At 42.3% G+C, this 25,470-nt stretch overlaps 1 protein-coding gene across 1 annotated transcript in view; it reads left to right on the forward strand.

The window, feature by feature from the left end:
• bcl11ba (BCL11 transcription factor B a) overlaps nucleotides 1-10,875 on the forward strand; it is a gene marked incomplete at its 5' end in the record, with an annotated part of 41,620 nt that extends 30,745 nt beyond the window's left edge. The window contains one exon of the mRNA XM_079286102.1: nucleotides 6,277-10,875. Within this exon, the coding sequence (XP_079142228.1) occupies nucleotides 6,277-8,273 (1,997 nt within the window). The 3' untranslated portion in view covers nucleotides 8,274-10,875. The remainder of the gene's footprint in view (nucleotides 1-6,276) is intronic.
• Nucleotides 10,876-25,470: the final 14,595 nt, after the last annotated feature.

Genomic DNA, 25,470 nt, shown 5'->3' on the forward strand with positions numbered 1-25,470 from the left:
ACAGAGACGTTACTACGACCAGACTTCTTGAATATAGATATACCCAAATTATATATACCGGTATATATATATAACAATTTTATATATACCGGTATATATATATATATATATGAGATTTGTATATGTATTTATATATATCTGTATATATATACATATATATATGATTTTTATATGTATATTATTTTTTTTTAAATAATTTATATATATATATATAATTTGGGTCGTGGGTTGTCATTGACCTTGTCATTAAGGGGTGATGGTGGGTCCCGCAGCCAGACCAGTTGAGAACCACTGCTGTAACGTATAGCTCGGCTAATTGAATTCCTACAGAAATGCTATGGAACTCAGAACACATACAATAGAAGCAATTCATAATGCATTGTTGTTTTCAACCTGTTTGTGTTTTGAATCCTTTCATCGTCTGACTTGTGATGAGCAAATGACAGTTGGCGGTTAGCCATCTACAGACAGCTCCGGCAGCATGACACCTATGCACACACCTACACACACACACACACACACACACACACACACACACACACACACACACACACACACACACACACACGCACACACACACACACACGCACACACACACACACAGACCCGCACACACACACACACACACACACACACACACACACACACACACACACACACACACACACACACACACACACACACACACACACACACACACACACACACACACTCACACTGTTGTCAGTTAAGACGGAGGTTCTTCAAGGACACATTTGCGTACACACTGCTAAAAGAATGTGACGTAGACCACTTTTGAATGCGCTCTGCGATTCCACCTCCACGTGTCCTCAGTGTATCTTGGGTGTCACACCTGTAATCAGAGCTGTCCGCTTGTGATCGGATCACACAGGATGCATGTTAACGCCAGGTGTGAACCGGGCCAGAGTCTTCGAAGAAAACGTTTTGCACCTTTTACATTTGCATATTTTACAATTCCTTAATTTCAGTTCGTTCAAGCCACAGATACATCCCTCCACCTGAGCCAGGATTGCCTCTATGTTTAAAGAATAAATCATTTTGTCAAACCTATGATCAAATATTTTTAACTCAAGGTTCCCAGGAAAAAAAGCAATTCAGGAACCCTGAGTGAAGTTTATTTCGTCATACACATGTGTACTTGATAAGAACACTCAACCCTTAAGTTCGGTCCAAGTTTCTCACTGCACTTAAATGTAGTAAAGTTCAGTGAGTGAAAGTTTGGAAGGTTTGGAGTTCTTTCCGCGTGATGAAATTCAGTTAAAAAACAATAAACCTTAAAGTAAACTATCACAAGGGGAGAGCACCAAGAGGATAAAAAAGAAGAGTGAAACTGTAAATTCAATGTAAAATCATCCATTTAAGTGGAGTTCGATGTTAGAGATGAGTGCGTTTAACTCTGGCGTTCCACGGTCCACTTCAGTGTTTGTCTTCCCCTCAGCCGCCGGCCACAGAGATGTATGTGATGAGTTGACACAATAATCTGGCGGCGCTCCTCTGACACTCGCTACATTAATCGCACACTTTACAGCGATCTGCGCCTCCTCAGTAATTGCACAGATTTGACTCCCTCTCTAATCCTCTCTCTTCCTCCCTCCCTCATCTGTAATAGCTGTGATTTAATTTAGCTATTTAACCTGTAATTCCAGCAATATTTATTGAGGAGTGGGGGGGGGGGGGTTCAGGCCATTAGCCGCCCCAGATGAATACACTGAGATGAAAATGAACGCCGCTAACTGCCAGTTGACCTTCGCACTGATTTCTAGCCGTTCCCTCTCTTCTCTTTTTTATGAGCCGCGGCCGCAGTAATTATAGCAAATTAAATCACAGTGAAAACTGGATTCAGTAGGTAATGAGAGTTTTATACTGTGTGAAACAGAGCCGGGGATAGAATACCTAGAAGCAAGCGCCACCGAAGGACAGAGGGATGGATAGAAGGATGCAAGGCGGTGTATTTGTCACTGCATATTGTTTCTGTTTGGATATTTCTCCTCCAAAGGGCTGCTCCTGGAGGACACACACACACACACACGCACACACACACACTATAATATGAAGAGTCTTGGATAGAAAACACATCTAGAAATGAATGTATGCATACAACACACACACACACACACACACATCAGAATGCTTCAGTAGTAATCACAATGACAGATTCCTGCACACAGTGACGCACGCGTTTCCTTCTCAGCAGAGACACCATTTGAGCTGTCAAAATATGTGTGTGTGCGTGTGTGTCCATTAAATGATCAACCCTTGTCAAGAAATGTGCAAAAAATTTAATTCTACTTGAATTACCCACAATAGCACACATTGTGTGTGTGTGTGTGTGTGTGTGTGAGAGAAAAAACGGCAGGCAGAAGGCTCCTCCCAGTGACTGACTAATGTTAAGTCACTTCATTCTGTCAGCACCTGAATGTCTTACAGGTGATTTTAAAATGATTTTATTATTATTAGAAAAACGAATTTATTTTATTTTCCTGATGTGATCCATGATTTGAAAGTTGAGATGAGTTTGATTCGTGGGACGTTGGCTGTGTGAGCATGTGTGTGTGTGTGTGTAAAATGTCCTGACTTTTATAATGGATTTCTACAATTTATATCAATATATAAACATTAAAAGTATTTCAAATATTTCCATTAAATGACATGCGAGGAAAGAGTGAGCGGACTATATAGTGGGTGCATAAATTAGCATGAGTAAACTGATTTTTATTGCCTATATGTCAAATAAATGCTCACAGCTGCTTACAAATGCTTAGTTACTAATCCCTGAAGCCACAGGCTCTGGACTGGATATTAGATTCCTTGTAATCCCTCAGCAGCAGATCGCAAGATACAATTTCCCTATACTGCTACAGAAAACACCTATTGGTCTGTTTTTACCAAAACATCGAATCAACATTTTTGTAAGGCTACAAGATACAGAAGTATATGAATCAAGGTATTATTCTGACTTGTTAGTAACGTTTTAATATCTTCTCAACAGAAGTTACAACTGATTTTATTTCACATAAACTGTATAATATATACTTTTCTAAATGTTTTGAAATATTAATTCATATTATTTATCATATATCTTACAGTGATTGCTTCTCATAACGTAATAGCATTATCTCTCTCTCTTTCTCGCTCTCTCTCTCTCTCTCCGTCAGTTCAATTCAGTTTCAATTCAAACACGACAACATCTTCTTAAAGAAATGTAGCTGATTTAAAGGTGTTGTCTGTACAGTATGTGTGTCTGTATAGAGATCAGCACGGGGCAGATGGTCAGCTGTATGTAACGACAGACGATTGACAGTCTTCATGATTCTGTTATTCCATTGGACAGTCTTTCTTTCTCATCGGCTGAGTCTTGCTGCTGTGTCTGCACATCGCTGTTTCACCCAGCAGGTGTGTGGAAGTTGGTCTTCTTGCTGTGGGAAGTAAATGTCTGATGATACTCGGTACAGTCGGCAGGTAGAGTTAAAAAGTGCAGCGTGGTGGTTTTCACCTCATGTTGTGTGCAGTGGGTGTGAAATTTGAACGGTCAAACACCATTCCAGTTTGCTCTGGATGTTGGTTGACTGGTTCCACTGTGTCTTGTGGTTCTCTATTTGTCATATCATTTGGTTGAGTCTAATGGGGGAGTCCTAGAAGCAGCTGTCTGAGGGGGAAGCCCTCTAGTCTCACTGAAGATCAGGGCTATGTTGTGGAGCGTGTCAGGGTCAGTGTCTTTTAGGTGGTTATTGAATTTAAATGCTCTCTTTTGAATTTTGATAATTGGTGGGTATCGGCCTAATTCGCTCTGCTTGCATTTTTTTGGTGTTTTCCGTTGGGTACAGGGACTGGACATGCAAAAGTCTCAATTTGGTATTCATCCCATTTTGTAAAATCTTGGCTGTCTCGCCCTCTCTCTCGCTCTCCCTCTCTCGTGCTCCCTCTCTCTCTTTTTTCATATGGAAATAGGAAATAATGGGGTGATTAAATAGAGTCGTATATTAAAGTACAGCTGACATTAGAATTAGCATAATGTGCTCTCGCCTCGGGCTGCATACTTTATTTGCCATCTGCGTTGGACTCCCTTCCCCCAGGAGGGCGCACGCACACACACACACACGCACACACACACACACACACACACACACACACACACACACACACACACACACACACACACACACACACACACACGCACACACAGACACAGTTCCCCTCAACAAAAAACCACGCTCCTTTCACTGCGGCTGGAGAGGAATGGCTTTTCAGTGCAAAAACACACTGTCACTCTTCCTCTGACAGACACACGCGCACACACACAGACACACACCCCTCTGCTCTTAATTGTTTAGCAGAAATGAACATCGACTGACCCCCCCCCCCCCCTCATTGACTTCTGTATGCAGACTAGAAGTTCAACTGAAAGACGGAGGATGGAGGGAGGATCTTCTCTCAGCTTTTACTCGTGAATCAATGGGTCGAGCGAACAGAGAGAGGGAGCGAGGGCTGGATGTTTCTTTTTGGGGGTGTTCAGGGTCTTAAGATTCAGCAGTAAAACAGCACAGCAATGTGTGTGTGTGTGTGTGTGTGTGTGTGTGTGTGAAGCATAGAGAGAGAAAGGTGCACACAAAAGCTGAGGCATGGAGAGCTGTTATTTTCATTGTAAGTGTGTGTACGTGTGTGTGCGTGTGTGTGTGTGTGTGTGTGTGTGTGTGTGTGTGTGCTGTCCACTATAGTCAAATCAAAAGGTGCTAAAAGACTGTTGAGGTGAACAGCTATTGAAAAATTGAGTGATGAATTATTACAGTGAAGTAATTTTCTTTCTGCAGATTTTTGGAAAATAGATTAATATACTGCTACGTTATCATACTTTTACTGTTGTTTAAGTTTAATTTAATTTTAACTTTATTAAAAACATCTTTATCAACTATACAATTTATTCGAAGCATTTTTATTCTGCATTATGCATGTGATTAATTTAAATGCGTAATTTGAATTAATTGACACTTTTCAAGCATGCATTTCCAGACTAAGTGGATTCTTAGATTAGACTTTGCGTCGCATAGTAGTGTATTCTTACACAAACACATCCTCAAATACAACAATGAAAACAATATTCGTAAACAGCATACATCTCTGTACCTGTGTGTGTAGCTGCCGGAAAAAAACACGACCATGTACACACATATACGCACACAAATAAGTGAAGCAATTACAGCAGCATGTGTTTCCCCTAGTATCTGAAATTAGTGTACTAGGTCAAGACAACGCGCTTTCATTTAATACATACACAAGCGAGAACAAGAGCACAATTACCACTATCTCTATGTGCGTGTGTGTGTGTGGAGGGGTGTCTGTGTATACTCCCTTTAGGAGTGCTCCTCAGCCTGTTTAGTGTCCTTTAGTCGTGGATCTGGCTCTGTGTGGTGGTAACCTGTGTGTTACATGAAAGCACTTGCATTGATTAGATGTAAAAAGTAAAAAAATAGTGCAACACTCTCTCAAAGGCATTTTGTGAGTCAACATTATTTGAAGACTGTGCCTTGTTTATTCAGACTAGCAAGTAACAGAGATACAACTGCCTTTTTTTCTAAATGGGAGTTATTTAGAATTATCATATATGTAACCATCATCACGAGTTTGACATTTCTTACTCGGCAAACATTACTGACTGCTTGGAGGGGTTCCCAGCTTTTAAAATCATTCACTCAGCACTCACACTCGTACATCTACCGTCGTGCTTACTGTACGTGTAAGCCCGGATGCAGACACACGCACAGTGGCGCACTATAATAATCCAGCAGTTTGAAGTGGAATATTCACTCTGCACTTCATGAAGGATTAAGCACCTCTTAAAAACATCGATCCAGTGTTGGGACAATCCAGTGTGACTGTGAACATGTACTTGTCCAAAGTGTGACAAGTTTGTAGCATTTATGTGACAACATGATGAGCCAAGGCATTTCCAGCTAGGAGTATTAGACAGCATGTAAAGCAGACACACCTCACTGCTTTTCAGCAAAAGACAAGTTTTCACACTGCAAATAAGCTGTGTTCATTTATTCAAAAAGCAATATTGTCCCTAACAATTGACTATATTAATGAAGTATAGATTTAACTTTGACATAATCTTTAAAAAGGAATCAATGTTCATTTTGCACAGGAAACATACATGTCATTTCAGATGTGCTTGTTGATCTCTGACTGAAGTTCTATGAGTGTAGTATGAATGAGTCGGTTCTATATTGAATGCATTTCTGTTTCTTTCTGTTGCAGGTGGCAGGGATGAGCCTTCTAGCTATATATGTACCACATGTAAGCAGCCCTTCCCCAGCGCCTGGTTCCTGCTGCAACATGCCCAGAACACCCACGGCATTCGCATATACCTGGAGTCCAACCCCTCCAGCACGGCCCTCACACCACGCCTCACTATGCCTCCACCCATGGGCAACAACTCCATCCCGCAATCCCCCCTCAGCAACTTTCTTGGGGACAACAACCCTTTCCACCTCTTGAGGATGACGGGCCCCCTTCTCAGGGAGCCTCCCCCAGGTTTCATGGAAAACCGCCTCCCAAACACGCCTCCATTCATCAGCCCGCCTCCCCGCCACCACCTGGACCCCCATCGGCTGGAACGCCTTAGCGCAGAGGAAATGGGCCTCATCTCACAGCACCCCAGTGCCTTTGAGAGGGTGATGCGGCTAACGCCCATGGCCATGGAGTCCCAGTCCATGGACTTCTCCAGGCGCTTACGTGAGTTGGCAGGGAACAACAACAACACGACACCACCATTGTCACCCAGCAGGGCCAACCCTATGCACCGACTACTGAACCCCAACCCCTTCCAGTCTGGGCCAAAGTCCCCTTTTCTGAGCACCCCTCCCTTACCGCCGATGCCCCCAAACAGCATCACCCCTCCCCAGACACAGGTCAAGGTCAAGTCTTGTGAGTTCTGCGGTAAGTCCTTCAAGTTCCAGAGCAATTTGGTGGTGCATCGGCGCAGCCATACTGGAGAAAAACCATACAAGTGCCAGCTGTGTGATCACGCCTGCTCTCAGGCAAGCAAGCTGAAGCGCCACATGAAGACCCACATGCACAAGCCTGGATCCCTGACGGGGCGCTCAGATGATGGACTGTCCACCACAAGCTCCCCAGAGCCAGGTATCAGTGATGTCCCAGGTGAGGGGATGAAGAATTGTGGTGGGGACTTTCAGGGGGAAGTCAATGAAGAGGAAGAAGAGGAGGAGGAAGAAGAGGAACTTGAGAATGAGAGTCGACCAGAATCCAACTTCAGCATGGAGTCTGAGTTCTTCCGGAACAGGGAGAATGGCTCTAAGCTGCCATCAGAGGAGAAGTCATCACTCACCCTTGAGAAGATGGTGGTTGGTGGGGGCCTCAATTCTATACAGCAGTACAATAATTTGATAGTTGACAATCGTAAAAGGATGCCCTTCTCGAAGAGGGGCTCGGACGTCCAACGGGACACTGGGGATGAGGACTCAGTTGTTGGGGGGATGGACCACCACCAACAGGAAGAGAGGACAACCATTAACGGACGGAACTGTGGCTCCGGGGACTCTTTCTCAGGCCTGTTTCCCCGTAAGCCCACCCCTATCACCAGCCCGAGCCTGTCCAACTCCTCAAATAAAAGGATCAAGATTGAGAAGGACTTGGACATTCCCCCAACACCCCACATCCCTTCTGAGAACGTCTACTCCCAGTGGTTAGTAGGCTATGCTGCCTCCCGCCACTTCATCAAAGACCCTTTCCTAGGCTTCACTGACTCCAGACAATCGCCCTTTGCCACCTCATCTGAGCACTCGTCTGAAAACGGCAGCCTGCGGTTCTCGACGCCTCCGGGCGACCTGCTGGATGGAGGCCTGTCGGGCCGCAGCGGCACCGCCAGTGGAGGCAGCACACCTCATCTGGGTGGAGGTTCAGGCCGGCCTAGCTCCAAGGATAGCAGGAGGAGCGACACCTGTGAATACTGCGGTAAGGTGTTTAAGAACTGTAGCAACCTGACGGTGCACCGGCGCAGTCACACTGGTGAGAGGCCCTACAAGTGTGACTTGTGCAACTATGCCTGCGCCCAGAGCTCCAAGCTCACACGCCACATGAAGACACATGGCCAGCATGGCAAGGAGGTCTACCGCTGTGACATTTGCCAAATGCCCTTCAGCGTGTACAGCACTCTGGAAAAACATATGAAAAAGTGGCATGGAGAAACTTTGATGACCAATGAGGTCAAAATTGAACAAGCAGAGAGAACCTAAGCCAGGTTTACTGTTTCCATACTCTGCGCCACACTTTGACTTAAAAAATAAATAAAAGGGGGTAGCTGGACACTCTTTTTCTGAAATGTTAATTTTGGGTTAATTTTCTGTTTTTGAAACTGCCAACTGAGAAAAAAAAGTGAAAACAGAGATCTTAACACCAATTGAAGCTGTCTAAACTGCCTCATTTGGGGTTCATTTTTAAACAATCAGTCAGTTGAGTTATAACATATGTGGAGCCTTTAACTGTGCAATAATTTCTGTATTTATTGGATTTTGTATTTTGGCATGTGCAGGTACAATATTATTTAGGATTTTTTATTTTTTTTACTTTGATTTTGCGTTTCCGTGTTAAAACCACATGATATCCTGAGAGTTTTTTAGAAGACAAAAGTCAATTTTGAGTAATTTTTATTGGCCGCTGCTTGTAGGAAATTGTATATTACGCTAAATGTGTGATTTCTTGAAGAGAATTTGAATTCAATCTTCAATTTGAAAGTGGCGTTAACTGAGAATGCTAGAATTAGTCTATTTTGTGTGATGATGATACGCGGACAACAATCCTTTGGCATTGTAGCATGAACTGAGTCTAAAACATGTCAATATAATTGGATATGTAGCACTGAGCGTCATATTTGACAGTAAATCTAAAATCAAAGAGGATCCCAAGGTTCATAAACCCTGTCTCCTCCTGAGAACATCATTACCAGCCAGAAGAAACTGATTCTAGATAAGGCAGCTGCTGACTGGTACGACACACATTCATTTCTTCTGCTTTCCATCCTCCCCCCATTTTACCTTCATTCATAGATCCATGTATTATATTTTGCATGAAGCCATATGATCTAGGTTAGATTATTTATTTGGAGTAAACTGAGCATGAAGCCATGCAATACGAGTATGCATCGAGCTAGATAAGAAAGCAAGCACAGGGACATCTCAGGGTGAGCTATACTATTTTTCTTGATTTAACTGTTCACTCCTATGCTTCCAAAAGCAGTTCTATTTCATAATATTTTGAAATATTTAGGGACATTTGTGTCCTCTACAGTATCCCTTGCTGCCCTCTGACCCCCCCCCCCCCTACCAGGTCAATGCCCACGCTTGATCCTCAATTTAAAAGCAGTTGGAGTCAATTTGAAGTCACATCCTCTCAGATTTTATCGTCAATATTTATAGAAATCAACATCCCTATGCATTTCTTGTGCTAAAATATCTTACAATTTGTTAAAAATCTGGTACAGTAAATATTGACTGGTATTGTTATCGTGATTCTATAATCGTACGATCTGATCTCCAGGAATAGAAGTTCCTGCGTTAGTTGTGGGACAGGTTTGTGTAGAAGAGGAAATATATACACCAGTGTGTGCTGAAGTAGTAATAGTAAGACAAGCAGCATCGGCCCGCTCCATGCCCCTTTGTTCTTTTGAATATCATAACCCCAGTCTTCTTTAGGCCCCATCCACCTCATAGTGACACTTTTTTTTCTTTTAGATCAGATTTAAATCAGAACTCTTAACAAAAGACCCGCACTTTATGATTTTTCCGTCCGACACACACACACAGAGAGCTAGACAGAAAAGGTACTGAAGGGTCTCTAGAGCTTGGGATCTCCTGACGCTAGTGCCAAGGGTTGATAGGCTAGGCTTTCCCAATGCTGGCACTATAAAATTAAAAAAATAAATGAATGAATAAAAAACTGTTTATTTGGGACAGTTTTTGTACCGCCATTCAATTTGACATGAGTGTGCCTTGAATAATGATCTTCCTATTTATTATCTAAGACAAACGCAACACTTTTTATGAAGCATCAAATTTAACGCGAAAAAAAGATAAAATTGTGTTAACTGTAAGTTGAAATTTTCACAGAAATATTCAAATGAATACAAATGAAACAATACTGAGTTTGGATTTAGGAGTACCCAGCACAATATCAGTGTGTCTGTGTGTGTATATATATGTATGCATATGTACATATAAAGGCACAAACCTATATATAGATATATATCAAATTCCTCACTCATAAGGACAAGAGTCTGTCCCACAACAGAAAATTCCAGGAGTGGACAAAAGCCACAAAAAAAGTCAAGGAAGAGACTCGACAAAAATCAGGAAATACAGAAACTAAAAAAAAGAATTTAGTGCACTCTGTCTTAAAATAAGTTTACAGTATTGAAACAAGTACAAGGGTAAAATAATATTTGTGTGTATGTGTGTTTTAAACAAACAAGTATTTTCTTTTCCAGGTTTGCTTATAAAGTTTTCTCTGAATGCCGTAGTGGCAATGTGTATATTCTTTTCTTTTTTTCCCTTTTTTTTGGTGACGGGGTTTTAGTATATATATAAATATATATGAATATATATTACATTTTTCTTGTTTACTGTAAAAGTATACCAGTATTTGTAATATTGGAGAATGCCTGGGCATTTTACAAAAATAGAAAAAGGTTGTTTTTTATTTTTTACTTTGCAGTCCAATTAAATTGTGGGTCTCTTAAACTGTTTTTGTCACTGTAACTGTAAAAGTCTTAAGTTTTCGTAACTTTTATTCTGCCTTGGGTGTAATGAAATAAAAAATAAACAAATTAAAAAATGACTGAGCTGTAACAAACTTGGATTTGGTGGTGGGATTGGGTAGGGGTAAGGGTGGAGGGATGGGGTTTCTCCCTTAGGAACAACAGAACATTGGTTCTGCTTTTCAGGACAAACACTGAGAGTCCTGACTTGTATCTATTTTTCTTCTTCTGGAATGGATTATTCTTCATGGATGGTTTGAAATACATGTGTAGGCACTTGCTGTCTTTCCTAAGGAGCTTGTCTTTTTTTAACTTGTGGGCTATGTGCATCCTTTTGTGAAGAGGGTACTCTGAGTACCTCGGGACGTCTTGCTCTTATATATCGGGTGCAGGGGGGAGAGTGACTTCATGCCAATGACAAGATACAACTCACAGGCTGCCATTAGCTATTTTTCCTCTCATTGGGCAGAATAGATAACCTGATGAATTTGTACTGTTGTAATGAATCACGTTGTACAGAAGGGGATGTTTGACGGCGTTTTAGTGACGAAAACACAAGTCAAGGTTTTGTTTACCACTCTATTGGTTGTACATAGTTTTCTATGACTACGCTGTTTTTATTTTATTTCACCTTTTTTTCTTTCTTTTTATTTGTTTGTGATTTTTTTTAACTGGCACTGGCAGTGACTTGCTGTGTCTGGGGTTTGGGTTGTTGGTTGTTGCGGGGAGTAGGGGGGGGGGGATGGGGGGGAGGGTCTATTCTGTTTGACTTTTGTGACCTCCATGTCAATTTTCGGCCACATGCCTCCCCCGTTGATATTTCTCGGCTTGAGAACAGAGCACAAATACAAGCTGTTAAAATTCTTCATCCTCTGCTTGTTTGTCTCATTTTCTTTGAGCTGGTCTGACAGAAAGGGACCACACACCGATGGACATAAACCTGAAATGTTATTCGCAAACATTTAAATTCTGCGTGACGTTTGAGGCATAAATTAGCTTGTCCTGAAAACACATCAACTCCAAACACATTTATTTACTGCTGATCACAAAACACTGATCACAAAACCCACAATCATATGAACACCTGCGAATCAAAGAGTTGCCGAGATGATGAGAAAGAAAACAATTCAATTTAATGCTTTTTTACAAGCTCGTAGAAAATGGCCGGTGCTTAGAAAAAAGCCTGAAAGCTGCTGAATTTCCCATCAGCAGCACTTATCCAACAGCAGCATAAACTAATCGGTGGCATTTCTGATGACAGTGGACCTTTGAGTGTCAGCCGCTTCCTGATACTGTCAGGATGAAGTTGAGAAAATGTAGTCCTGTTCTATACCGCAGAGGGGAGGGGCTGGGACCTGGGGGCGGGGCTTTTGGGGTGGAGATGTAATGCTGTTTGTGATGTCACTTTATTTAAATACATGAACTGACTCTTATAGGTTGCGCCCTGTGTTCTCTATGATGTCACTGAGATGCGGCCTGTGGACGCCATTGACTGGTTACAGTAAATATGACATTGAGACTCCCGCTGTCTACTTCTCCTTCTTTAAAAGTGCACCGCACCACAAAATGATGGTGCATTAGCAGCACATGGAAAGCACATGAGGTCCACAGCAAAAGAGTCTGTTGAATATTTCAGATAGTTTCAACACATCACAATATACTGTTATCCTGTTCATGAATACATTGCATTCACTGCATGGTGCAGTCATTAACAGGACACTTTTACGTCAACTGTATACTGTACATCTGAATTCCCTCTGAACATCTTTAATTAAATCTGAAATATTTTGAACCCTCCTGTCTTTAAAGTGTATTTAGTTTGAAAGCACATGCAGTGCACTTCAGCACATCATGTAAACTTTCAAGTGTCAATAAATGAAACCTACTGTGAAAACATCTGGAATGCTCCCGTCTAAACAATGCACAATACACCTCAGCGAGTACACTTTGCAGTCCAGTCCCTCACAGGATGCTTCATGAATATACTGTAAGTCAAGTTGAATTCCTTCTTGAGCTGCCATAATTCAATCTGTAACCAGCACTGAAGAAACTTAAAGTTCAACACGTCCCCAGTTAGTTACGCTGTCAATAACCACACATTGCATAGCAGTCATTAACAGGACACTTATATACGTATACTGCAGGAATACTAATCATCCACAATTAAACCTGTAAAAACATCAGAATATAATTATGAGCCGCAAAGTAAACTTCAACACATCACAACTCACTATGATCCTGTTACATACAGATTCATTGTTGTGTAGAATATTACATGTGTATCTTAATTCTCTTGGAGTCTCTATAGTTAAATTTGACAGCATCACTGAAAAAAACAGCCTTCTAACACTCCAGGTCATTTGTAACATGTGGAAGTGTCTTAAACTTGCATTCTTGCATAAACGTGAGTTTATGGTCTCAAACTCCAGCTTCAAGTCTTCTTCAATACAGCATGATGTTCATTTAGTGAATTATGGAGTCAAATAGACCATAAAGCAGGGTATGCTTTAGGGCGGGGCTACCTTGTGATTGACAGGTCGCTACCACTTCCTGAGTGGTATATACAGGGTCTCCCCTCTGTTCACAAGATATCAATGGCCAAATTCCAAGATAGCGACTGCCACAATGCCGAACTCAAGGCTTCAAAACGGCAGTCCACGGACTGAGTGATCACGCCTCAGTCCACTTCTTATCGATGGTTAAACCCAGGTTAAGTATCAACACATCACATTCACTGTTATCCTCTTAGTTGTCATTAACATGATACTCGTGTATACATAACTGTATTAGTACATTTGAGACTCTATAATTAAACCTGAAACCCTCATTGAAAACATTTCTGAGCTTCCAGGTCACCTGATAGTGTTGACCAGTTTTAACCAAGTGCAGTAAGGTATAACACATCATCCTTTATAATACTAACACACACTGAAGTATATTTCATTGTATTTTGGACATCTCCATTTATTCAAAACATTACTGACACACAGTTTATCTGCCGGATAGTTCGGAACACCGCCATAACCTTCCATGCATCACAATTTACTGTTAACATGTTAATGGCGACGCTTTATTAAGTCAAAATACATATACTGTAAGCATATTCTGATTTTTTTCGGGCATCTGTAATCATAACTGATACCTCATTGAAAACATGTCCACCCCTCCAGTTATTCAGCTTCTCAGCCGTGTTTTCCATTTCAGAGATGGCTCTTGTTAAAATGTTGAACCTCGCCATCGACCGGTGGGGATCTTTCAGGATAAGATGAATAAATGGCAAGTTAGAAAAAGACGTCTTTAGTTCGCTGAAGTGACGTTACAACACACATTTCTCAATATCTTTACCTCGTCAGCGCAACAGAAGTCAATGTGGACTGAACTGTGGATCACTTTTTATTGCTTTGGCACAAAAATGCATTCATCTCTCAAAAGTCATTATCTCTCTCAGACTCAACCGTCACCACAGCTTTGTGTATTTACATTACATTTTTCATGTTAACATACTATTGTCAATTCTGTGACATTGAGATAAAAACATGATGAAAGAGTAAGAACAAAGGCCGGGCTGAGAGAGAATCACATCACAGTTTTTGACTGAATGGAAGTCAGGTTTGACAAAAGTCTGTAAACATGCTAAATGTTTAAATATTCAGTTTTTAGTTGTGGTGAGAAAACAGTGCCCTAAAATAAAGTGAGTAACTCTTTCATCACCTGCTTCAAAATTCCAGATTTGTCTCCCTTATTTTGATTTTATTTCATCTTTCCATTTCCACAGCGAAGGAGGAAAAAGAAACCCAAATACAGACCCACAATTAGTGTGAGGGAGGCAGGAGAGCGGAGTCGGACGGACCAGGGCGAGTTGTGATTTGGCTTGAGTTTCAAGGCAAATGGGTAATTAAGGCTTTTCCCTGGCCGGCCTGCACTTTGAAGTCCCCTACAGGGGGGATTATCCCAGCCAAGAGAAAGAAAGTGAGAGCGGAGTAATGAGACCCGAAGAGGGGAAGAAATAGAGAACACAAGGAGTGAAGCGCCTCGCTTTAAAAAAGAGAGGAAAATCACAAGAAACTCATTTGAAAATGATGAATCATGGACAGATTGGTGTCACAGGTAGGACAACGTCCCAAAACAAATCTCAGAGATTTGAAATACATATTAAAGCAGTGACGTCAATATTAGTGGATGAATTGATTGATCAAATTACTCAATATACTAATCGAGAAAGTCATTTTTAAACCTAAAAAGCAGATACTTCCCTGGTTACAGCTTCAGTTTTGGTTCCAAATGTGAATATCTGCACAGGTAGCCTTCGTCTCCCACAATAACATATGGAATCTCTTTAGGTTTGAGACTTTTGGTCGGACAAAATATTCACATTTGTCCTTTTGGATCCCAGTAATGTTCAGTATCATGTTATTCTAAATGATGACCATTTGTTAGTGACAGAGTTGCAATAAGTTTGTAATTGTAATGAAGCGTCTTTGTTCGGTTGATTCATCGAGTCGCTCCACAGTGCTACAGCAGAGCTGCAGTCTGCATTGTACCACCATTCCCTCATTATTAGCCCTGCAACCTGCTTTTATTTCCACTACCTTAAAGGTGTGTGTGTGTGTGTGTGCGTGAATGGAGGTTGGATTAAGTCAGACAGACACCTCTGGTTATTCAGAGGTATGGAATTATTTCAAGACCCTGACTGGCTGTCAGTACTCGCTGCGCCTCCTCCCCTCCTCATTAAAAAAAGAAGCAACTTCAAATGACTTAAGCCGCTGGTCGTCAGCACCAAAGCCACACTGTTGACAGGTACAGTAGGGTCTTAAGCCTTCAAGATCAACGCCGCTATTCTGCCTGACAAAATCCCCCCGCAGGGCTCCTCCCCAACCGGATGGCAGAGGAATTAAGGAGGAAGGCGGAGGGGCTTTGGAGGCGAAAGAGAGAAGGGGTCAGACGAGGAGGTGTCACAATGTCAGGAGGTAAAGCTGGGGGGGGGTTTCATTAACACAGAGGTTTCACGGCCAATCAGGGAGGAGTCCCTTGGCGTGGCTGGTAATTATTAACATTATCATTCACCAGCCTTGTCCCTGTCCAATTGATTGACATGCCTGTTTCATGGCTCTTTCAAAAAAAAACACAGCTATCACACTTCTCAGTCTCAACTTCATTTCCACTGTCAATTTCTCCCAGAAAATGAATCCTCATCAGACGTTCACTGGGCTCGAGCTGATCCCCGAGTGCAGCGCTGCACGCAAATAAGAGGAATTCTGCAGGTCTGAAATAAAGGAATACAAGGTCGCTGATTGTTGGTTAAATGCTCCATACATGTAGAGACTTGACTCAACCCTTTGTTTCCCTCTGAATCTGCATATTCTTCCACCACAAAGCCTCGGTGACAAAGCAGAAGCCATCGATTTATTACAACTCACAATCCCAGCCACTTAGACAATTACACAGATGCAGTTTGTTATTGTCTGTATGAATCAAAGCTTTCACATGTGGGAGAAAACAAGCGAAACAATCAGGAGTTAAATGCGACAGTGATTTCTGCTCTGCAACAACTTTAGGATTGCGGCATCTTGTGCATTTTATTACCGCTTTGAATGCGAGCAATGTGACAAGCGGGGCGAGTCCTTTAAAAAGAGTCGGAGGGAGAGAAAGGGAGCGATAGAGGGAAGCAGTGAGTTGTAAGTACTGAAGGCGCCGCATAAGAGGTGCGTGGCGTCTTTTTGATGTTGAGATTCGTCTGCCTACACACGGCATTATGACACATTTGGATGATCGCATTGTAGGATTAACGGGCCTGCCTTGTCATTTTCAACAACAATGCCGCGATTTAGGGATGCTATTTCTCACACCGCGCTCCGCATTAACGCCCGGCCCAAAGATTTACATAAATCTTTGTCTTAAGATGAAAGCGGAGTGGGCTTGAGACAATGAAGTTAAGCTTTGGAAAGAGGAAAGAGGAAGGAGAGCCGTCACCAGGCGTTGGTGGCGGAGGGATTGAAGAGATGGGAGGGAGAAAAGTTTGAGGATAAATCAGCCAATAGTCATGCTGATTTGAAGGAACACTGTGCCCCCTCCCATCCTTGTTGGCGTCCATATGTTAGAAATAATGAAGTGAATAGGGATAGAAAAGGGGAATTTACATTTCCCTATCGAAGAGCAGTTGTGGATGTGGTGTCTGGGGAGGGAGGGATGGAGGTGAAGGTGATGAATGCATGTGTTATTTATTTAGTGTCACATCGCTGAATGAAAGGCTTCTTCTTTATCATAGAAATTCTGGCTTTCTAACCCCCCCCCCCCTTTCTGTCTCACTCTCTCTGTCTCTGTCCTCTAATCTCCTGGCCTGCAGCAGTCATTGGGAAAAGTGCCCTAGATTGTTGTGCCTCCCCCTTCGCCTTGATTGGGTTCATCCTGGCTGATTGGGAATCTGCTTACATTAAAGCCAGCAAAAAAAAAAGAGAGAACGAGAAAAAGGATCAGATATGTCTGACCACTGAAGGCGATTTCCCCCCGCTTTGAAATAGAGAGGAAGTTACCGGGGTAAAAACAGGCATTATAGGCCGAGAGAGACATTGAGGGAGAGGTGACGCATGAGTGACATTATCAGCACCGTTATCACTCTGCTCTCGCCTTGTTTCAGAGCTTTTATTTCACATGCTGGCCATAATTGTAGAGATGAAGCCTTCCAGCAAAGAGCAAGCATGGGCGTCAAACCATGATGTTACACATCCTTCTGACCAAAGCGTTTGAAAGTCATGTCTCTACGATTGCTCATTCGTCATTAAAACATTCGACAGATTTACTATAGATTCAGCATGGAGGGAATATTGGTCCCAACCCTTCAACCATGAAACCGGTTACTTGAATGCACAATGATGATATATGCAGAGGAACTGTCCCCGATGCGTCCCATCCACAGAGCCTTTGTGCAATGTGTGGGGAAAAAAAATCCATCACACTGCTGTAGATAACTTACCGCGCACCCGCCAATGTTGGTGAAAGGTAAATTGGGCATTAGGGATGGATGAGAGGACACGTCAACATTTCCAAAATCTCTCTTGCACACACGGGCTCAGAGGTAGAGCGGGTCGTCCGCTCATCCGAGGGCTCGATCCTCGGCTCCCCCAGTGCGCATGTCGAAGTGTCTTTGGGAAAGATACTGAAACCCACATTACTCCTAAGTGTGTGAGTGTGTGTGAATGATTAGATAGAGTCCTGATGAGCAGGTGGCACCTTGCATGTAGCCCCTGCCATCAGTGTATGAATGGGTGTGAATGGGTGAATGAAGACATGCAGTGTTAAAGCGCTTTGAGTGGTCGAAAAGACGAGAGAGTCGCTTTATAAATGAAAGTCCATTTACCACCTGCTAGGGTGAAAATGGTGGCACATGCCTATGGTTGCCTATCCTGGGCTAAAGGTCGAGAAAATTCTTGCTATTTACTACAGACGTCATGTTCAAAAATGTGATCGATTGCAATTCTGCTGCATAAGAAAGTACGGCTTGGACCCCCAAGCCGCACTGCCCCCATCGACACAACCCTAACACTACACACTCACATGCGTGCACACACCTTCTCATGTCAACAACTGTCACCCTCCTTTTCTTCTTCCAGACCCGTCTGTCTCTTTTAGATTGCTTCTTTCTATCATTCTGCATTATTTCTCTCTCGATCTTCCTCTGTCTCTGCTAATCTCTCTCGCCCATCTCCATCCTTCCAGCCTCAGTCCCCCTATAGGAGAAATCTCCTCCCTCTTGTAGCCCCTCACCCCCTCCCCATGCACACAGCTCCTACCCTGTCTCCTACCCCCCCCCCCCCCCCCCCCCCCGTCCCCACCACCACCTCCATCCTTTCTGTGGTAATAAAATAAACTAATGGAGTTGGAGTGATGTCCCACCTTGAACCAGCGGGGAGGTTATTTACATCGGGAAGGGGGGGCGGGGGGGGCGGTTGACAACGGCGATTGGCCGCCTCAATCAGTCAGCCAAGACGGGCCGAGTGAGGCGCATCAGATAACAGAGAGAGAGAGAGAGAGAGAGAGAGAGAGAGAGAGAGAGAGAGAGAGAGAGAGACCAAAGGAAGCTGAGGAAAAGAGGGGGGAGTATGTTTGGGAGCTTTTCTCTTGTTTGGTTGCCTCCTTTTGTTGTCCCGTCTTATGTACTCCTCTTTTTGTATCCTTTCCTTTCTTCTCATCTACTTGTGTCTTCTCATCCCCTTTCCTTTCATTACCTCTCTTCCTTTCCTTTTTTCTCCTCCTGTCTTCTTTCCTCTTTTCTACTCTTCTCAATTTTTCCTCCTCATCTTCTTTCCTTTCCTTTCATCTTGAGTCCCCTCTCTCTTTACTTTAATTCTGTTTCCTGTCCTTCTTTTGCTTTCATCTTATCCTCTCCTGCCCCACCTTGTCTTCTTGTCTTTCCTTCCTGTTTCCTTTGTTTTTATCCTGTCACCTCTCTTTCTTCCTTCATCTCCTCTCCTTATGTCCTATTGTGTCCTTACTCTCATCACCTCTCCTCATTCATTTCCTTTCCTGCCCCCCTTGTCCACACTGTAAAGACCATGAAACTGTAAAGTGTCCAGGCAGATAGTCTACCTTAACAGAGATGATTGTTTTTTGGATGACTTGTTTCTCCTCCAGTAATTAAGACAAAGTAGCCCTGCGCCTCCTCCAGGAGAAATGTACCCATGTTACACCTTTCCAGAAATGGAGGAAGAAGACTCTCATAAACCTGATTTACCATCCAGGAAGACAAATCCAACTGTCTAGCTGACCAGCTCATCACAGATAATCTACATTTTCTGTTAAAAATAGAACAGATTTGGCATTTTTAACATTCTTACTACCCCTATGTCTATAAACCCTAAGCGCAGACTTTAGCAGTGCTTTACACCGGAGAAAAGAGTGTGTGTATGTGTGTGTGTTTGGAAGACAAGAGCAGAGGGAGAAAGAGAGAGAAACATAATGTAGGATCACTTCAAATAAGAGCAGGGGTTTCAAAAGGTCTTTTGTCATGTTTTTTTCCCAGGGTCCAGACCTTTGAGCCACCAGAGCTTCGCTTTGCAGGATAGACCATGTTCATCACACACACACACACACACACACACACACACGCACACGCACACACGCACACGCACACGCACACGCACGCACACACACACACACACACACACACACACACACACAGTAACACATGCACAGACATATTTTTTCCCCTTGTGGGCTTCATCAGCAGCCATGTTTATTTGTGAACTGATAAGACAATATGAAAGGCTGTACAAAGGCCTTAGCCTGCCAGCTGGACACATACAATACACACACACATATACACACACAATACTGCCACTGTCTACCCATTTCCCGTCTTTAGTGCCAGCCAAGCCCCCGTGGCAAAACACACACACACACTTACACAAACATGCATCAGCGACATGCATCATGTGTGTATGTGCATATTCACTCGTGCTAATGGTGAATATATTATTGTGTGATTGGTGTTAGAGCACATGCTTGTATACAGTACAGTACACAGACAGACAGATGGAGCTGAAGGGGTATCCAGGTCGTACATCTTTGTTCATTAGGATCATACTGGCCATGCTCTCTTCATTGTAACATATTCATTGTGATTAATGGGACAAAATTGGCCGGTTTTCTTTATACGGTCGTTGAAATGTCTGAAAGTATCATGTATCATCCGTACCGGTGTCTGCTCTTCATTGAAGCTCTATGATGGTATACCGAGTGAGATAATCCATGTTTTGTATGGCCGCACCGCTCCGTCAAATGGGTTTTATTTTTTTTAAATCGTATGCATAATCTTGTGCAACATTTCCAGACATGCACGATGTCATTGTCAACTTTGGAATCTACTTCAAATATCTACTGTCTTGTTAATGCAAGGAGATGAGGGTGCTCTGATTAAATGTCACAATTTTCAACACAAATGTGTTTTCAGGCTGCTGCTTAGATTTGGACTGATGGTATATTTTGGCGCGGAGCTCTGACGTTTCAGACATTCCACTGATTGGACTGGCTGGGGGTGTCTTAATTAAAGGTCAAAAAATCAAACTTTGAAAGGCCATAAATGCTGCGCCACCGTTGATCCGGAGAAACTTAAAGAGATGATGCATCTTGATTGGCCCACAGGGTACCTACATCATTGGGGGGGGGGGGGGGGGGGGGGGGGTCTTTAAACTGCAGATATAGCTTATTGGGTGCTTCCGAAGTATATACATATGAATAAAGAATAGAAATAGAAAAAGCTGCAACAAAGACATTGTTGGCCAGGATTACAGACTTGCCCCCCCGATCACTCTCATTGCTTGTGTTTGTAGGTGTGGGTGTGTGGTGACGTGGTGAAGTGGGTGATCTTGTCGTTAGTACAAAATCTTTACTCACCAGGTTAGTTCTTTGATAATGTTAACAACTTGAAGAAACCGGACGGGCAGTTGAAGCCATGTGAAGGTAGTTTTACGAGTGCACTGCTTGTAGTTCAAGGCCATTCATCCCCAGACAGACATAATCTGACCAATAGCTCCCGTGTGGTCGCGCTAATTAGTGGTCAGTGATACCGGCTAATTGGTTTCACTTTCACCCCTTTATAGTCCACATGTGTTTACCTTCTTCACTGAGACGGACACAAATGAAACGACTATCAATCAAAACTCAGCGTTGGAAAGGGAAGAGTTACGGGACAAGATGAAGAGGCTGTAAAAGGCGTTATAGTGTATACCTTTAGAGTGGCCTCGTTTACAAGTAGTACTGTACACCTTGTTCCGTTGTCATCCATCTTTAATTTACGTCTCCCATTAAACTTCTTCACATCTGTAATGAATGTTTGTTTTGACATATTATTTATTAGTATGGCATTTGTTATACTGTAGATAAGAGTAGTTCACAAATGTAATATTTTCCGTTTATTAGCTGTCATTTTTACATTTGAGGTGATGTCCGTTAAATTTAAGTATCACCTGAAAATGATTGTCTTAATAAATGGAAAAAAAGCACGAGAAAAAAACTAAAATAAATCCTACCTCCATTGTGGCTCATTTTCCTCACTGTCTGCGATTCCACAGGAAATGAACTGGCCCTGCTCCAAACAGGAGCGCCGGCCGAGGCATCACATCTTTCCTCCCCAAAGAGAAGCGGGAACATTAGTAATTACCTCCCGGACCACAGGGCCAGATATCTGTCCACCTTTTTATGAAGTCCATAAATTGAGGTCATTCGGTGAGAGAGGAACGCTGCAAGGTATACGCCACTGGTTTTATTGTTGAAAATGCAGATGCAGCGAGTAAATGTCCTAAATTAAGATATTACATTTCAAGCTTTCCCTCTCTTTGTGTTTGTAATCTTGGATTTATTTGTTATGTTGTGGGGAAACCGCTGCAATTATCTAGAGGAGGCCTGAGGGTTGGAGATGGGTGACAGAATCGCTTGGCCTGATGGGAAAGACACAACAGGCACATGAGAAATCCAGCTCATTGTCTTCTATTGCTCCAAGGTTGACAGTTTGCTGTTGACAAGTATCAAACTCTCCATGCAAGCCAACCTGCAACGATGACATACAACAGCACACATCTTCCTGCCCGTCCAGCCTGCTAACACCTCCAATGTAGACTCCAATGCAGAAGGACAGCCTCTCACTGGCAACATGCTAACAGAGAACACATGTGCAGTCAGTTCTCTGCAGGTAGCAGCAAGCACAGTCTAAAGCTACTGCCTTAACATTGTGAAAAGGTTTGATGACATAAGAAGCATCAAGAGATTGAAAAGTTGATAAAGTACAAAAAGGCTTTTTTCTATGAATTTAGAGCGCACTCTTAGTCACCCAGTGGTCATCAGCCCCTTCGTAAAGCTTTGAATCTTTTAAAAAGCATTGTAAAGAACACTACCATTAAAAGCGGCCTGAATTTGCAGTAAAACCAATTCAGCTTAATGGAATTCCTGGGATCGCAGGAGTCTGCAGAAGGAAATCTGTCTCAATATTTTACATCAAGTTCAACTTTGGTAAACTTTGACATCCAGCTGTTTGTGTTCGGTACGAAACCAAAAGGAAACGTTGCTATTTTGTTACGTCAGCCGTTGATAAGGTGAGTCGTCAGTGTCATTTGTCATGTGACCAGCACTTATTTGTCACTCACTAGTCATGTGAGTCGTTAGTCAAGTTAACGTCAACCATCTTGTCCTAAACCTGTTAAAAGAGTTTTATTGCCCAACCTTAACTCCCTGTAAAGGGATTTTGAAAAAGACTCTATGCATGTAGCGATTGGAAGCTGACACACCGTATTGTCACTTTGAAGTTTAGAAGTAAGGATCCTGTGGTGGTAATGTATCACGTTTGGCCGTGCATGCTTTTGTTGCATGTTTGTGCATGTGACCACGTTCGACTGGCTAGCTCATGGCCACCGTTTAGCACTGAGCGCATTCAGAGGCTACACCGTTGTCGAAGCGGTTCCCCTGTGGTTTCCTCGCTAGACTCTAAAATGACGATATATTTTTCGCGCAACGTAAAGAAAGGATGAAAAAATTCACTATGGCAAATCCCGGTGAAATACGGTCTAAATGTCTTTGAAAGCGTTCACTTTTGAACCAATTTTAAACACATTTTTGGCATGTCTCGTCCTGCTTCCTAAGTTATGTTTCTTTATTTTTTATCATGTCAGCATTTCCTGTTTTATTTTTTGTTACTTACCTGTCCTCTTGTGTCAGATAACTTCACTTCCTGCCTTTGTGTGTTTTCCCGCCTCTGTGATTGTCCGCCCCGCCCCTGATTGATCCCACCTGTGTCTCATCACCTACACTTCCCCAGAGTATTGAAACCCTGTGTTCCCCTGTCTCTGTGCTAGTTCGTCTTCGTCCTCTGTGTCTTACTTTCCAGTGATTTTCCTAGTGTTCATGTTCCTGGTAACGTTGGTGCTAGCATTAGCTGCTAACGGAAACCTAACCGTAAGTCAGAAATGCGTTTCTATTTCATCGCAATCCAAATTACGTGAATATTACTTCCCTAGTTCAAGGAGTCCGTCTTCTCTCCTCCAACATGTAACATGTGTCTTTGTCTCCTCTATCAAATACATGTACAAATGCTATTAATTTCCCCTAAAAAACATAAAAAAACATTTTTTATCAACATGACCTGAAGGAAAAAACACTTTGAATAACGATGTCAGTAATGCATTTCTTTATTAACATGAAAAAGAAAAATCTGTCAAATATTACCTCACATTTAATGTAACATTACATTTAAAATCTATACAAATACAATAAATTGGCATTCAAATAAACACAATATGAATATAATCTTAGATCCCTTTTAAATGAGCAAATATCTGTAAATCTACAGATATTATGGTTTATGCTCATGATTTATGGAAAGAACAGAACATTTCCTGTGAAATTTCTTTTTTTAAATTTAAGAATGTGTATTCCAGCCATGAAAGTCCAAACACTTTGATAACCTGCAGAAGTCATAAAGTATCATAGAATTATAGAAAGGGGTCATGTTGCAAGAGCTTCGAGGCACCATTCATCCCATTTATCTCCTTTTATCCCATTGCACCAGACTTATAAACAACATTAAAATACACATATATATTTTTATACAATTTATCTGGTATATCTGTTCTTGCCTTTCATTGTCTGAGCAGTAAATTATCATTTTATATTTTCCTTCTCTCTCTGCCTCTCTCTCTCCTTACATTTGCTCGCAGATGAGTTGACCTTTAGGAAATCTGTGCTGGTAATCAGATTGAGCCCTTATTGCAAATTCTTGTGTGGTGAGATTGAAAGAAAAAGGGCAGTTTGGCGAATGCTGTGTGGTATTTGTACATACTGAACATGTTATCAGAGGGAGGGTTCCCTAAAGCCTCTCTCTCTCACTGAGAGTGCAGCGTGCCATCGGGTCTGGTTGTAACTGCCACATTCCAGCCCAACAAGACCAGACAGTTTCCAGGTTGATTTAAGGGCAGCTTTCCTCTCTCACGGGGAAAGAGTTTGACGACAGCTCGGACCAATTTGTCAGAATCATCTCGTTCTCTTTTCGTCTGTGTCCCATATAGATGTCTAGGGTTACAAATATTAAAGTAAAATCATTTCATCAAATTTAAAACTTATTAAAACTTTATAAAACTAATTTGTCAAGTCCATGCTTCAAAATGCATTCCTGCAAAATGAAAACTCATGATGAATGATACATTTACATACTAAGAAGCACAACACTGCCAATGGAGCAGTCCTCTTACAGGAGCACTATGTAAGGAGGATTCAGTGCCATGAAGGAAATTTGATATTCATAACTATGTTTTTATTAGTGTATCCTGAAACTTAGAATCCTGTTTTCTTTAAGTTAAAGTTAAGTAAAAAAAATACACAGGGAGCGGGTCCTCCTCTACGGAGTCCGCCATGTTGCTCCGCCATATTTCTACAGCAGCACAGATCGGACCAACTGAACTGGCTATAGCGAGAGATGTTTGCATTTTTTGGCTTCCCAGAGTGGGTGATAAACAGGCCCCAGTGCTAAATGAACTTACACTGGAGTATTGATGAGCCCCGACCTTACTTGTGTTTTTTATTAATACTTTTTAATGTTTTGGTGTCATTTATTATCACGCTGCAGCATGCATCTCTTCTGCTCTCTCTGTCGGGCCTGAGCTCCTACAACTACACACTCACAAACACACACACACACACAC

The sequence above is a fragment of the Melanostigma gelatinosum genome (assembly GCF_949748355.1).
Source record: "Melanostigma gelatinosum genome assembly, chromosome: 16".
Lineage (NCBI taxonomy): Eukaryota > Metazoa > Chordata > Actinopteri > Perciformes > Zoarcidae > Melanostigma > Melanostigma gelatinosum.